The sequence below is a fragment of the Leishmania major genome, chromosome 17 (genome assembly GCF_000002725.2).
Source record: "Leishmania major strain Friedlin complete genome, chromosome 17".
Taxonomy (NCBI): Eukaryota; Euglenozoa; class Kinetoplastea; order Trypanosomatida; family Trypanosomatidae; genus Leishmania; species Leishmania major.
The window spans coordinates 428,191-440,883 of NC_007258.2; the positions used below are offsets into that span (position 1 = coordinate 428,191).

The 12,693-nt window shown below is 61.7% G+C and overlaps 2 protein-coding genes across 2 annotated transcripts; both read left to right on the forward strand.

Annotated features, from left to right (window-relative positions):
• Nucleotides 1–414: 414 nt before the first annotated feature.
• On the forward strand, nucleotides 415–1,848 carry LMJF_17_0910 (conserved hypothetical protein; the record flags this gene model as incomplete). The annotated part of the gene is made up of 1 exon (XM_001682297.1): nucleotides 415–1,848. The coding sequence occupies one exon, from the start codon at nucleotides 415–417 to the stop codon at nucleotides 1,846–1,848; it is 1,434 nt and encodes a 477-aa protein (XP_001682349.1).
• An 899-nt stretch (nucleotides 1,849–2,747) lies between these two features.
• LMJF_17_0920 (putative ATP-dependent RNA helicase) lies at nucleotides 2,748–9,854 on the forward strand (the record flags this gene model as incomplete). Its single annotated transcript, XM_001682298.1, has 1 exon — nucleotides 2,748–9,854. The coding sequence occupies one exon, from the start codon at nucleotides 2,748–2,750 to the stop codon at nucleotides 9,852–9,854; it is 7,107 nt and encodes a 2,368-aa protein (XP_001682350.1).
• Between the last annotated feature and the right edge of the window lie 2,839 nt (nucleotides 9,855–12,693).

Consider the following 12,693-nt stretch of genomic DNA (forward strand, 5'->3'; position numbering starts at 1 on the left):
CTGTGGCGGCTACGCGTGGAAGAGGTCTTTGCCTTGCTCATCGCGCTGCTTTGCGAGGTGGCTCTTACGGGCCTTTGCGTGCGGGTCTTTCGCTCTCTCTCTCTTTCTCAGCGCGTGTGCGCCAAGGCGAGGCTACGCGATCGAATTGAGACGGAGAGAGAGTGAGGGAGGGGGGGGGAGGACGTCCACCACACGGCACTCCAGGGAGAACGCGAGGCGGGAGGGGTGAGAGAGGGCGCGAGAGCGAGCAGAGGGCGTGGAAGGAAGCTGACACCTCCCGCTGCGTAGCGGTCGCTCGTGTGCTAGTCGCATTCGCGAGAAAGAGTGACACCTGCGCGTAGTAAGGAAGTGGCCAAGGGTAGTCGGAGGGCAAGAAAACGTTGGCGGCGCAAGAGGGCAAACAGAGGCGACGCAATGAAGTTGACACTACGCGGCGGCATCGCCCTGGCGGGCGCCATGCTCTTAGCGATCGCCGGCTTCTCCTTGTTTGAGGCGTGTGTGGTATTGGCCTTGTACCTGGCGAAGTATGTCTTTGGCGATGGTGCGCTGATGCCGCTGTACCGCCTCGCCAACATGCACCACGACTTCATGCAGCGTACGTACCTGTGCTGGGTGGGTGGCTTGGTGGAGAACATCCTGGGCACCAGCATCGCCTACACAGTCGTTGATGGCGATGGCCAGGAGCACCTGGAGCAGCACTACATGAAGTCTGTGCGGAACGAGGAGGGCGCAGTGGAGCGGTACCTCGACTTGGACAAGGTCCTTCGGCCGCCATCTCAGCCCGGGAAGGCCAAGATTATCATCATGAACCACCACTGCCGCGTCGATTGGATCTACACGTTCATGTACTTTGCCCGCACCCGCGGCATTATTAGCCACATCCGCTACGTCCTGAAGGAGGATTTGAAGCATCTCCCGGTGCTGGGCTGGTCTATGGAGCTCTTTCGCTACCTCTTCCTGTCACGCCACTGGGAAGCCGACAAGGTGTACATGAGGCGCATGGTCGACTTCTACAAGGCCACCGGTGACACCCCGGTCATTCTCATCTACCCGGAAGGCACCGACCTCTCGCCCAGCAACATCCAGCGGTCGCAGGAGTACGCCGCCAAGGTGGGGCTGCCGAAGTTCCGCCACGTTCTGAATCCGCGGACCACCGGCATCGTGGCGCTCATGGACATGCTGGGCGGTGCCGACAGGGTGGAGGGGGTTGTGCACCTTACTATCGCCTACACGTACCACGCCCCAGGGGAGCGCCCGAACGAGCTGTCGCTCGCCAACGGCCACCACCCGAAGAAGGTGCACCTGCTGATTCAAAGCTACCGTGTCGCAGACACGGCGGCCGCGGCAGCGCAGAAGAACCCGAAACACGTTTGCCCTACTGAGGAGGCCGCCCTCACCGCGTGGATCCATGAATGCTTCGCGGAGAAGGAGCTGTTGCTGTCGCGGTTCCTCATAACGAACCCAATCGGCTTCGACGCCGCCGATGTGCGGGCGGTGCTCGGCGAAGGCGTCGGCATCGCCAGCTACGACGACGACGAGGAGCGCCTGCACCACCCCAACCGACCGTGGTGGAGGCGGTACTACCAGCAGGTCGGCTTTTTCGGCGCCGTCATCGCGCCCGTGTACTGGATCGCCTCGCTGATCTACTATGTCTTCTTCACGCGCTGGTGGCTGTCGACGTTGTGGGTGTTAGTCGTCTTTGTGGTCTTCATGAAGGGCGTTAAGGCGATTGGCGGGATTCAGCAGTCGCTCTACCTGAATGTGGTGACGCCGGAGGCCACGCTGATGCAGCGACTGCGTCGCATGCTGGAAGACCGACAGGTGAGGAAGGACAAGAAGAGCGACTGAGTGCAAGTTCCTCCTTCCTGGCTTCCCGAGCGCTCCTCCCTTATCGCAGAGCGTGTCGGCAAGTCACAGAGGTCTCTTGCCGTTGCTGCCATTGGTGCACATGATGCACTGCTCTCATTTTTCTCGTGTTCTTTTCATCTGTATCACGCTGGGTGGGGTGCGACCGTGCTTGCCCATCGGCCTCTTTTTCACCTCTCCTTCGGTCTGGTCGCTGTTTTGTGTGCTCGTCTGCCTCCCCGTGTGCCGATTTCTCGCTGTGCGCGACGCACGATGCTGCACAACCACAAGGAAAAAAGAAAAGAACACCGGTGCTTGCTTCTTGTGTATGCCATGGGGGTGTGCGGAGGGTGCGCACTGGGGGGTTCGCTCACCTGCTTTTCTGTTTCCCTCCGCGCATGCTCTCCGTCTCCGTGCTTATCTCCACATCCTCCTGGGAATCGCTCCTGCGATCTCAGCATCTGCGCGCGCGCGTTGCCGCGGACTCCTCATCACCGCCTGACGCCCCGGGCCTGCATCTCGTCGTCTCTCTCATACATGCGTCTCCGTGTGTGGCAGGTGTGTGTGTGTGTGTGTGTGTGTGTGTGTGTGGGCGTGGTTGATTGATCGATCGAGAGAGGAATACGCCAGCAGCACACATCCCCGCGTGCGTGCGCGCCACGCCTTTCCAGCGTTCGGTGACGCGCCCGGTGCTCTCTCTTCACCGTTTTAGGCTCTTTGTCTTCTTCTCTCTTCATTCCCTGCTGGACTGCGTTGACGCGTGGGCTGCAGCAGGAGTCCTCAATGCGTCTGTTGCACACACACAGACACAGACACACACACACACACGCGCGCGCACACGCACGCTCCTCCTACCACCTCCCCGCCCCTCCTCTCCCCAAGAGAACGCAAGCGGCAGAAGTATGTCTTTTGTGAACCACCTAGGGCGGTCTTCGCTGGCGACACGTTACGTGCCGCACTCTGACCTGACGAAGTCGCACTATGAGCGTCTCCTGCTCGACGTGCGCCGCTACCTCCCACCAGGTGTGGAGGACGACGTGGAGGAGATCGCCGAGCAGGTGCTGAACATTGTGTGCTCGGCCGCGTCAGGTGCATTCTCCTCGGCGGCGACCCTGAGCGAGCAGCATCGAAGTCTTGAGCGGCTGCTGGACACTCGCCTAAGCCGCGAGGTTCGCGACCACCTCATGCAGTATGGGAAGCTGATCACCGATTACGTGGCGAGCGACAAGGCAGCGGAGGCAAACGGTACGTATGGTTTGCCAGCGACGTCCACCGGTGCGCTGGGTGTGCAGGATTTGAACTTCGCGGGCCCCAGTAGCGGCGACAGTGACAGCGACGACAGCGGCGATGCCGTGCGTAGCGACGCAGAAGAACGACGCAATGTCGAACTGCTGACGGGCGGCGCATCCTCCTCAGCGGCGGAGAGAAAAGAGCGGCGCAAGAAGCGCAAGGCACTTATGAAGGCTGACCAGAACCTAATGCAATACGCCTTCGCTGAAGAAGGTGGCATAGCTGACACGGTCGAGGAAGCAGAAGCGTGGGGGGCTTCCGCGCCACTTGGTGCCGGCGGGGCTGCCGCAGGGGAGTTGAGCTGTGATGAGTATGACGAGGATGGCGCGCTGGCGACCGGGGTCGCGGACACGCCGCGGATCCCGTTTGAGGAGGTCGCGTGCAACGCGCAGTTTCTCAAAGACGCCGTGCGACGGCTCTTCCCCGCTCACGACGCTGATACCTGCCACAGCCTAGCACAGCGTGTGCTGAACTTCCTGAGCGAGAGGGAGGAGGATGACTTCACGCTGGAGACGCAGCTCACGACGTGCCTGGGCGGCTATGAGGATGAGGTGGTTATGGACTGGATCGGCGACGTGGTGCAGTCGCGCTGGAGCGTTGTGTACGGGCTGCGCTACGCCCAATGCACGGCACAAAAGGAGCGCCACGCAGTCATGGATGCGATGCAGCGACACGCCCTCGATGACCCGCGGGTCGAGCACCTGTATCAGAGTATCACCGGCAAGGAGGTGGACCCATTGAACACAGAGCAGCTGCAGCAGCGCCGCGAGTCCGCTGCTGCGGGTGGCAACGAGGATGTCGAATCTAAGTTGGTGTCGACAGCACCCCGGCAGCCTCTGCTGCGAAGAGTGAACCTTCAGGCCTGCGCCTTTCAGGATGAGCGAGCACCGCACTTGCACGTGCGCGCCACGGTACCGCAAGGCACGCAGCGGCTGACCTACGAGACTCACGACGAGGTCCTTCTTCCGCCGACCTCGTCGTACAACACGTCGACCCCGCTCATTCGAGTCGCCACGTCTTTCCCAAGCTGGGCGGTGCCGGTATTCTCGGGCGTAGAGGAGCTCAACGCCATGCAGTCCAAAGTGTACGACTGCGCCTTCCACTCGGACGAGAACATGCTGGTGAGCGCGCCGACCGGGGCCGGTAAAACGAATGTGGCGATGATGGCGATGCTGCGCACCATCGCGGCGGCTCGCAACCCCGTGACGGGGGTGATTGATGGCCACAGTCTGAAGATGGTGTACGTGGCTCCCATGAAGGCGCTCGTGCAGGAGGTGGTGCGTACCTTCTCGAAGCGACTGGAGTCACTCGGCCTCACTGTGGCTGAGCTGTCCGGTGACGCGGCGATGACGCAGCAGCAGATGGCCACCACGCAGCTGATTGTGACGACGCCGGAGAAGTGGGATATTGTCACGCGAAAGTCCGTTGAGCTCGGAGTGGCTTCGCTGCTGAAGCTGCTCATCATCGATGAGGTGCACCTCCTCCACAACGAACGCGGCCCGGTGGTGGAGGCGATTGTGGCGCGCACGATGCTGCAGCAGCAGCTTCGCGGCGAGGGCGGCATTCGCCTGGTCGGGCTCAGCGCCACCCTTCCAAACCATGCAGACGTCGCGGCGTTCCTGCAGGTGAACCGTCAGCGCGGTCTCTTTGTGTTCGACAGCAGCTACCGCCCCATCCCACTCGAGCAGACCTACTGCGCCATCAAGAAGATGAAGGGTGTGGCGCAGAGTGCCGTCATGAACCTCGTGGCTTACGACAAGGTGCTGCAGGCGGTGCAGGCCGAGGAGCAGGTGATGATCTTTGTGCACTCGAGGCGAGAGACCGAGCACACGGCGCGCTACCTGCAGAAGCGCGCTGCCGAGGAGCGCCGTGGGTACTACTTTGTGCGCCCCGACAGCGACAACCACAAGGCGCTGGTGGAGGCCAGTAGCGGGGCCGGTGGTGCCGTGCTGCGCCGCAGCCTGCAGCAGCTTTTGCCGGACGGCTTCGGCATCCACCACGCCGGCCTCAGCCGAGACGAGCGCAACACGGTGGAGCAGCTCTTTGCAGACTGTCACATCAAAGTTCTCGTGTGCACGTCGACGCTAGCCTGGGGCGTGAACTTGCCTGCGAACCGCGTTATCATAAAGGGCACTCGCGTCTTCAACGGCTCCAAGGGGCAGTCGGAGCTGCTGAGCGCGCTGGACGTGCTGCAGATGTTCGGGCGAGCCGGCCGTGCGGGCTATGGCGCGGCCGTGGGCAGGGCCACCATCATCACTTCCCCGGATGACCTTCATTACTACCTCAGCGTGCTGAACCAACAACTGCCCATTGAGTCGCAGATGATGCGGCGGGTGGTCGACATGCTCAACGCCGAGATCACCCTGGGCCATGTGGAGACGGTCGAGGAGGGCGTGCAGTGGCTCCAGCGGTCCTACCTTTACGTGCGGATGCGGCAGGTGCCGGAGGTGTACGGCATTCGCGCCAGCGCCAGTGATCCGCTGCTGCTGCACCACCTCGCCAATATCGTCCACACAGCTTGTGAGGAGCTGAGGGAGTCAAAGATGGCTGACTACGACGCCCGCTCCAGGAAGGTGGCCGGCACCGCGTACGGCCGCATCGCTTCCTACTGCTACGTCACGGTGACATCCATGGCCGCCTACCTGGGACTGATGAGCAACGCCATGCAGGACGTGGAGCTGTTCCGCGTCTTCGCCTCCTCTAGCGAATTCGCGAATATCGGCGTACGGGCGGAGGAGCAGGCGCAGCTCAAGGAGCTCCTGGAGAGCGCTCCGGTGGCGGTGAGAGAGTCGCGCTACACGCCGATGGCGAAGATCAACATCCTACTCCAGTGCTACATCAGTCAGAAAGGTCTGGAAGGATTGCCGTTGATGAGCGAGATGGTATACGTGAAAGATTCCGCGCAGCGTATCCTGCGAGCGCTGTATGAAATTTGCCTCGTTCGCGAGTACGGTCGCACGGCTCGGCAGTTTCTCGAGCTATACTTGATGACGGTACACCGGCAGTGGGCGGTGCAGTCGCCGCTGCGGCAGGTGCGCGATTACTTACCGGCGAAGCACTTCGATGCAATCCTGCCGGCGCTGGAACGCGTGCGTGTGCCGTGGGAGGAGGTGCGGCGGTGGAGCGTCGAGGACCTGGCCGAGAAGCTCAGCGATGACCGACGCGCGCAGTCTGCGTACGAAGCGATCCATGCTGTGCCGCACTACGCCGTCGACGCTGTCGTTCGGCCGCTGACGCGCGGGATGCTCTACGTGGACATCGACATCTTGCCGGACTTCGACTATGTCGAGTCTCTGCATGGCTGCTCAGTGTGCGAGGTGCTGCTCATGATCGAGCACACGAACGGCCGCCTGCTGCACCACGAGTCAATCCCGATCCCCTTGGCAAACGTGGTGGCGAAAGCCGCTTACGCTTGCCCGCCGGTGGTGGTGCCGATGGTGGAGCCGGCGCCGACGCACCTGTTCGTGCGCGTGGCCTCCCCGCACTGGCTGGCCGCAACGGCCTTCACCTCGGTGTGCCTGCTGAACACGCTGCTGCCGCCCGTGGCGACGCCGCTGCGCGAGGTGGATCAGCGGTCGCCGTCGCAGGATGCGAACATCACGTCTGTGGCGGAGCGCCTCGCTCCGTATCAGCTCCACACCGTCGGCGAGATGCTCTTCCCCTTCCAGGACTTTACGGCGCTGCAGTCGGACCTAATCGACCCCATCTTTCTGGATCACCCACGCAACCTCCTCGTCGGTGTTCCGCCGGGTGGTGGCAAGACGGCCATCGCGGAGCTCTTCGTACTGCAGTTTTTGCTCGAGGAGGCGCTGAAGGAGAAGGAGCGGACAGCGGGGGTGCAGCAGCAGCAGCAGCGGAACGAAGAAGAGGGGTCGACCACACAGCCGACGCTGCTGCTTCCCGGCAAGCTTCTCTACCTCACCAGCAACCCTGACGTTGTGCACCGCCGCGCGCTGGACTGGCGCTACAAGTTTGGTGAGGTGTTGAAGCAGCGTGTTGTGGAGCTCGCTGGTGGCGCGGGCGAAGACACGAACGCCGACGGAGCTGGGGCGGTAAGCAACGCCGTCGAGGTGGCGTCGGCCGCTATCGTGCTCGCCACCGGCGAGAACCTTATTCGTCTTGTGCGTCGCGGTGACTCGGCGCTGGCCAGCGTGACGCACATCGTCGTTGACCACCTGCACCTTTTGAGAGCCCCCGAGGGGCAGGCGATGGAGGAGTGCATGGCGCGGCTCAACAGTGAGCCGTTCCTTGTGCGGCACGGTGCAGGGCGCGCACGCGTGCTGGGACTGACGTACCCACTGATCAGCACGGCGGAGCTTGGCCGCTGGCTGAAAGTGTCAGTGAGCCACCAGTACAATTACGGCGCCTCCTACCGGCAGCTGCGAGTGCGCATGGTTGGCATGGAGTTGCCTGGCCCCCGAAGCCGCTACGAAAGCGGCGCCATCGCGGCGCTGAAGCTGCTGCGCCGGCCGTCGTACGCCGCAGTTCCAACGGTGATCTTCGTTCCAACGGCACGCCAGGCGCGAGAGGTGGCGCAGCGCATACTGCTGCGGTGCCGAGACAACTACATTCCTGAAACCACCGAGCACGCCACTGACGACGCTCGACTCGCCGTCTTCCTGGCGGCTGGTGTCGCTTACATGCACAAGGGGACAAGCGAACTCGACGCTCTCGCGATACAGGAGCTCGTTGACGCACCCGCCGTCTACCCCGCTACGCAGGCGTTGTTGCCCTTGCGCCTCGTCTGCGCCTTCGACGCGGCCTGGCGATTACCGGCGGCTCTCTTCACGAACGCCATCGTGTGCTGCGGGGAGCGTCTGACCGCCTTCGAGAGCGAGGACGGCGAGCGTGGCATGCGCTATCAGGACTGCACCGCCGTGGAGCTGATGCAGATGGCGTCACGCGCTATGAACGAGGCGGTGATGTGCACTCGCACGTCGCGGGTGTGGGTGTTGGGTAAGCTGCTCAACGAGCCGCTACCGCTGGAGTCGAGTCTGCGGTACGCGGACGACTTCCGTGACACGGTGAATACGGCCATCGCACAAGGGCGGGCGCACAACCGCGTTGACGTGCTGCGTGTGCTGTCCTCGCACTACTTCCTCTACCACGTCAAGGCGAACCTGCACTTCTACGGTGTGCCCACAGTGGCCGATGTGTCCCTGTACGCCTCCAGCTTCGCTTCGCATGTGGTGACCTCGCTGAAGGAGCTGAAATGCATCGAGGAGCTTCGAGTGCGGCGGCGCCACGCGGATGGCGACGGCGATGCGGATGAGGATGGCGGTAGCAACAACCCAGAGCTCGGGGAGGCCGAGGAGGACGAGGACCCGCATGCCCCTCTGCGACCCACGGCGCGCGGCATGGCCCTCGCCCACCACTGCATCGCGGTCAGCACCGCAGAGGACCTCGTCCGTGTCCTACCGGGCTCCCTCGAGGCCGAGAAGAAGGCCGCCCTCTACGACTGCACGACGTACCTTTGGCAGATCCTGTCACACCACTGCGTCGAACTCACGCCGGCGCACCTCGGCGACGCCGCGCGGGTGACGGAGGCGGCGGAGTACCGGGCGCTGCACTCCCTTGCACGTGCTTTGCCAGAGTCCATCGGTGTGCGCTACATCGACCTGGACTTCGGCGCCACAGGGACAAAGATCTATGTGCTTGTTCTCGCGTACTGCAGTCGACTGTTCCCTGCCACCCACTTCCATGCTGCCGGCTCCGCTTCGTCGATTAAGGAGGACTCCGCAGCGGCGGCCGCCTTCGACGAGCACTTTGGCCACAGCCTCTACCATGCCGCCGTTCCGGCCGCGGCGCGCGACGCGCTCTGCAACGCCGTGTCGGACGACATCGCTCAGCGCCTCGTGCGAGACGTGCGCTCCATTCTCCCAACAGTGCGCCGCGTTGCAACTGCGGTTGTGGAGCTTCTGGACGGCGACACACAGGCGTGGGCGGTTGCTCGCCTGATTCGATTCGTTGCGTGCCTGCAACAGCAGGAGTGGGACAGCGAGCCGCCGGTGGCGCAGCTGCCGTGTTGGCGCGCGTCGAGGTGGGCGTCCGTTGATGCCAGACAGGCCATTCAAAGCAGCTGCACGCTGCAGGAGCTGCAGACAAACCCGGCGGAAGCTGTGTCAAAGCTGGAGCCCGCTCTGCGCGGTGTCTTGACCACTGATGACGCTGCGGTCGTGGTGCCGCGCGTGCTTGCCTCTGCAGCGCAGGACGCTGCGGGAGTGCCGCAGGTGGTGTCGATCAGTGCCAAGGGGCGCGTTGAGGAGATGAACGGCGTGCTAGCCATGGTGGTAGGTGTGACTGCGCAGCTCCGCTGGAGCGCGCCAACGACGCTGAAGTTGTCCAGGGGCAGTGACGGCGTCGATCGCACACCACAGGACGACCTCACCGAAGATGCTGCGCCGGCGTTGAAGTGGTGGGTGCGGTGTGTCATCTCGCGTCGGCCGTCCGCCACTTCACGAGCTGGGGCGTCAGCGAGCACTCGGCAGCTGGCCCTGCGAGTTAGCGTGGCGAAAAGTGTCACAGGCGCAGAGGCGACGTCGTTGTATGAGGTCTCCTCAGACGTTTTTTTCTCCTTGGCGCGGCTGGAGGCGGAGGACTTGGACGCTGTGGAGATGCGCGCGGTCTTGACGAGCATGGCTTACTGCGGAGTTGAGGCCACAGCTGCAGTGCGGTTCGAGGCGGACGAGGAAGAGGTCGAGGACAGAGAGGGCATATGACCCGTTGGTGGTGGTGGTGATAGCAGTGACGAGGAGCCTGCAGAGAGGCATCTGAAAACTCGTGTGCGTAATATGGGGAAGAGCTCAAGCTGAGTGGAGTGAGATGCTCTTCAGGGTAAGTGGCGGTGACGAGTTGGTGGCGCCGAGAATGCGATGGACGATGGCAATGGTGGCTGTGGTACGGGCGGTGAGTGACAGCGGCGGTGGCGGTGGCGGTAGTGGTGGCGTCGGCTGGGTGTAGGGGGGAGATGAGTGGCTGAGTGAGGAGTGCTGCACCCCCCACCCCCACCCCTCCTGCTCCCTTGCTCCCGTCGGACACCCTTTGCATCATCGCTCACGCTTCCCACGCACCACTACCCTTTTCTTTTTTCGGGCCACTAAAGGAATGCAGCGAAGAACTGATAAAGACGACGAACTTCGATAGTCTTTGGCAGCAGCGGCGACAGCAACACCAACAACCATGAGGGCGAATATGCAGAGTTGCGCAGGCGGATGCACGCCTTGGCCTCCTTCTTTCTCCATGCATGTGTCGAGAGGCACGACGGGGTGGCTGGTGCACCGTTCGCGAGCGCTCAAAGGGACGCGCACTCAGAGGCTATGTGCGAGGTTTGTTCTGCTGCTCGGGCGCCCTCCCCCCTCCTCCCTTTCCGCTTGGCGCTGCGTGAGTGTGCGCGTAGGCAAGGACGTGGCGGGCTGATGTGGGCGGAGAAGCCCGCGAATGCAAGCAGGGCACGAAAAAGGAAGGCGGAAACGAGAGCGGGGCGTGTTCCCCCGCCACTCTCAGCGGCACATCTCATGCGCGTTATAGGTGGTATACCGCCCGTCCCATTCCCAACCCCATACTGCATCTTCCCTTTGCCTTCACCTCTCCCTCCTTCTTTCCAACGCTTCCTCGTCTCGTGCTACCACCAGCTCATTCTTTACACATCCCCCCCTTTCCTTCCCTCCCCCTCCGTGGTTTGTGTGTGCGTGCGTGCAGCTGAGTGGCATAGTTGTCTGCGTGAGCGTCTGCGGCGGTCTTTCAGCAACAGCACGTCATCGTCGTCTGTCTGTCTTCTCCGCAGCCAAACACACGCTTGGGAATCCCGCCGTTTTACCACACCTGCCCCCTCCCTCCCTCCTCCGCTGTGCCTCCCCATCCTTCTTGGTTTCCCACACATCAAGGATTTTACCAGACGTACGTACACGCGCGCAAAACAAGCAAAAAAAAATATCGGCTCCGTCTTCCCTGTGTGTGTGTGTGCACGTCCTCTACGACGATCACCACCACCACCACTCTCCTCTCGCCTTCATTCAGTCTCTCTCTCCTGCCCGCACTCCCCCCCACCTCCTCATCTCCCTCATACCTCATTCCGACGTGCACGCCGTCACTTGTGGATTTGGGCTTCGCCCTCCCCCCGTCTGTCTGTCTGTCTCTCCTCCTCCTTTTACGCGCCCCGGGCCGTTGTAGCGTATCCGCCTTGTCTGCTCGAGGCCCTGCCGAGATACGCACGCGCATCGCTTTGCACACTGTGCCTTTGGATCGCCTTCCCCACACCTCGTATATATATTTATATATACAGCTATTATAGGATATATATATATATATATTCCCCCCTCCTCACCTGCCCTCTCTCTCTCTCGTTTGCCGTGTCGTGTCTCTGAGTTTGTGTGTGTGTGTGTACGTGCGCGTACGTGCGTGTGTGTGCTCATCCTTTTTTTTTTTGTGTCTTCGTTGCGCTTGTGTTGGGCTCGTTTATCTCTGTGCTTGCTGTCTCTCGCCTCTCCTTCTTGTGTGGGGTGGACCTTCCTTTCACCTTGTCGTCCTCGTCTTCGCTACTCATCTCACAGTAGCGCGCTCTCTGAGTGCCTATCGGTGTAGGTCTGTGTTGGTGTGCAGTGCGTGCAGCGACACTGCCCCCCCCCCCCTCCCTTTCTCTGCCGCCTCTGCGGACAGCGGTGTGTGCTTTGGTCGATTCAATTTCGAAACAGACGGTAGACAGTACACGTAAAAAGGGGGAAGGCGACAGGGGGAGAGCGCGCGCACGTGTCAAACGGACGAGGCGGCAACAGCGACAAGCCCAAACACCGCAGAAGGGGAGGGGGAAGGTGCCCGCCCGCCCGCCAGAGCGTGTGTGAAAAAACGAGTGGCGGAAGAGGAGGGGGAGGGAGGGGGAGCGGAGGTGCGCGGCGCACCTTACGAGGACACGAGCAAGATTTTCTCGCTCTTTGTCCTTTCACCTTTTGTGTTGTTTCCTTGGCTGCGGTAGATCTCTGCGCTGTCTCTGTGTATCCACTTCTCCCTCTACATAGCTACAGCTATAGGTAGATATCTATATATCTATATATCTATCTTGATTTGTCTATCTATCGCTTTCGTATTGCCCCCTCCCCCTCCCCCTCCTCCTCCGGCTGCGTCTCACTCACTCACTCTCACTCTCACTTTTTTTTTTTATATCTGTGCACACCTTTTTCATCCTCGCACTTCCTTTTTTTTCCTTCTTATAGGCCTTTGTTCGTTGTGTTTGTTTGCTTCCCCCTTCCCCCTTGTTTCGCCTGTGGCCCCCCTTTTTTTTTACGTGGTTGGTGCCGTGCCGCGCTGTATATAGCTTGCGTTTCGCTTTCCTCTGGGTGCCTTCGCCCCCCCCCCCCCCCCCCCCCCCACTCTCTCTCTCTCTCTCCCCTCCCCCCTCCCCCCTCCCCATCTCTTTTATTTTTTTTTTTGTTTCTTCTTCCCTCTGTCTGCATCCCTCCCGTCTTTCTCTCTTCGTATAATCTTATTTCCTTCTTATGTGTCGTACGTTGGACAGAGTTTTCTGCTCCCTCTTCCCTCTTCCACCTTGCTCCCTCCCTCATCATC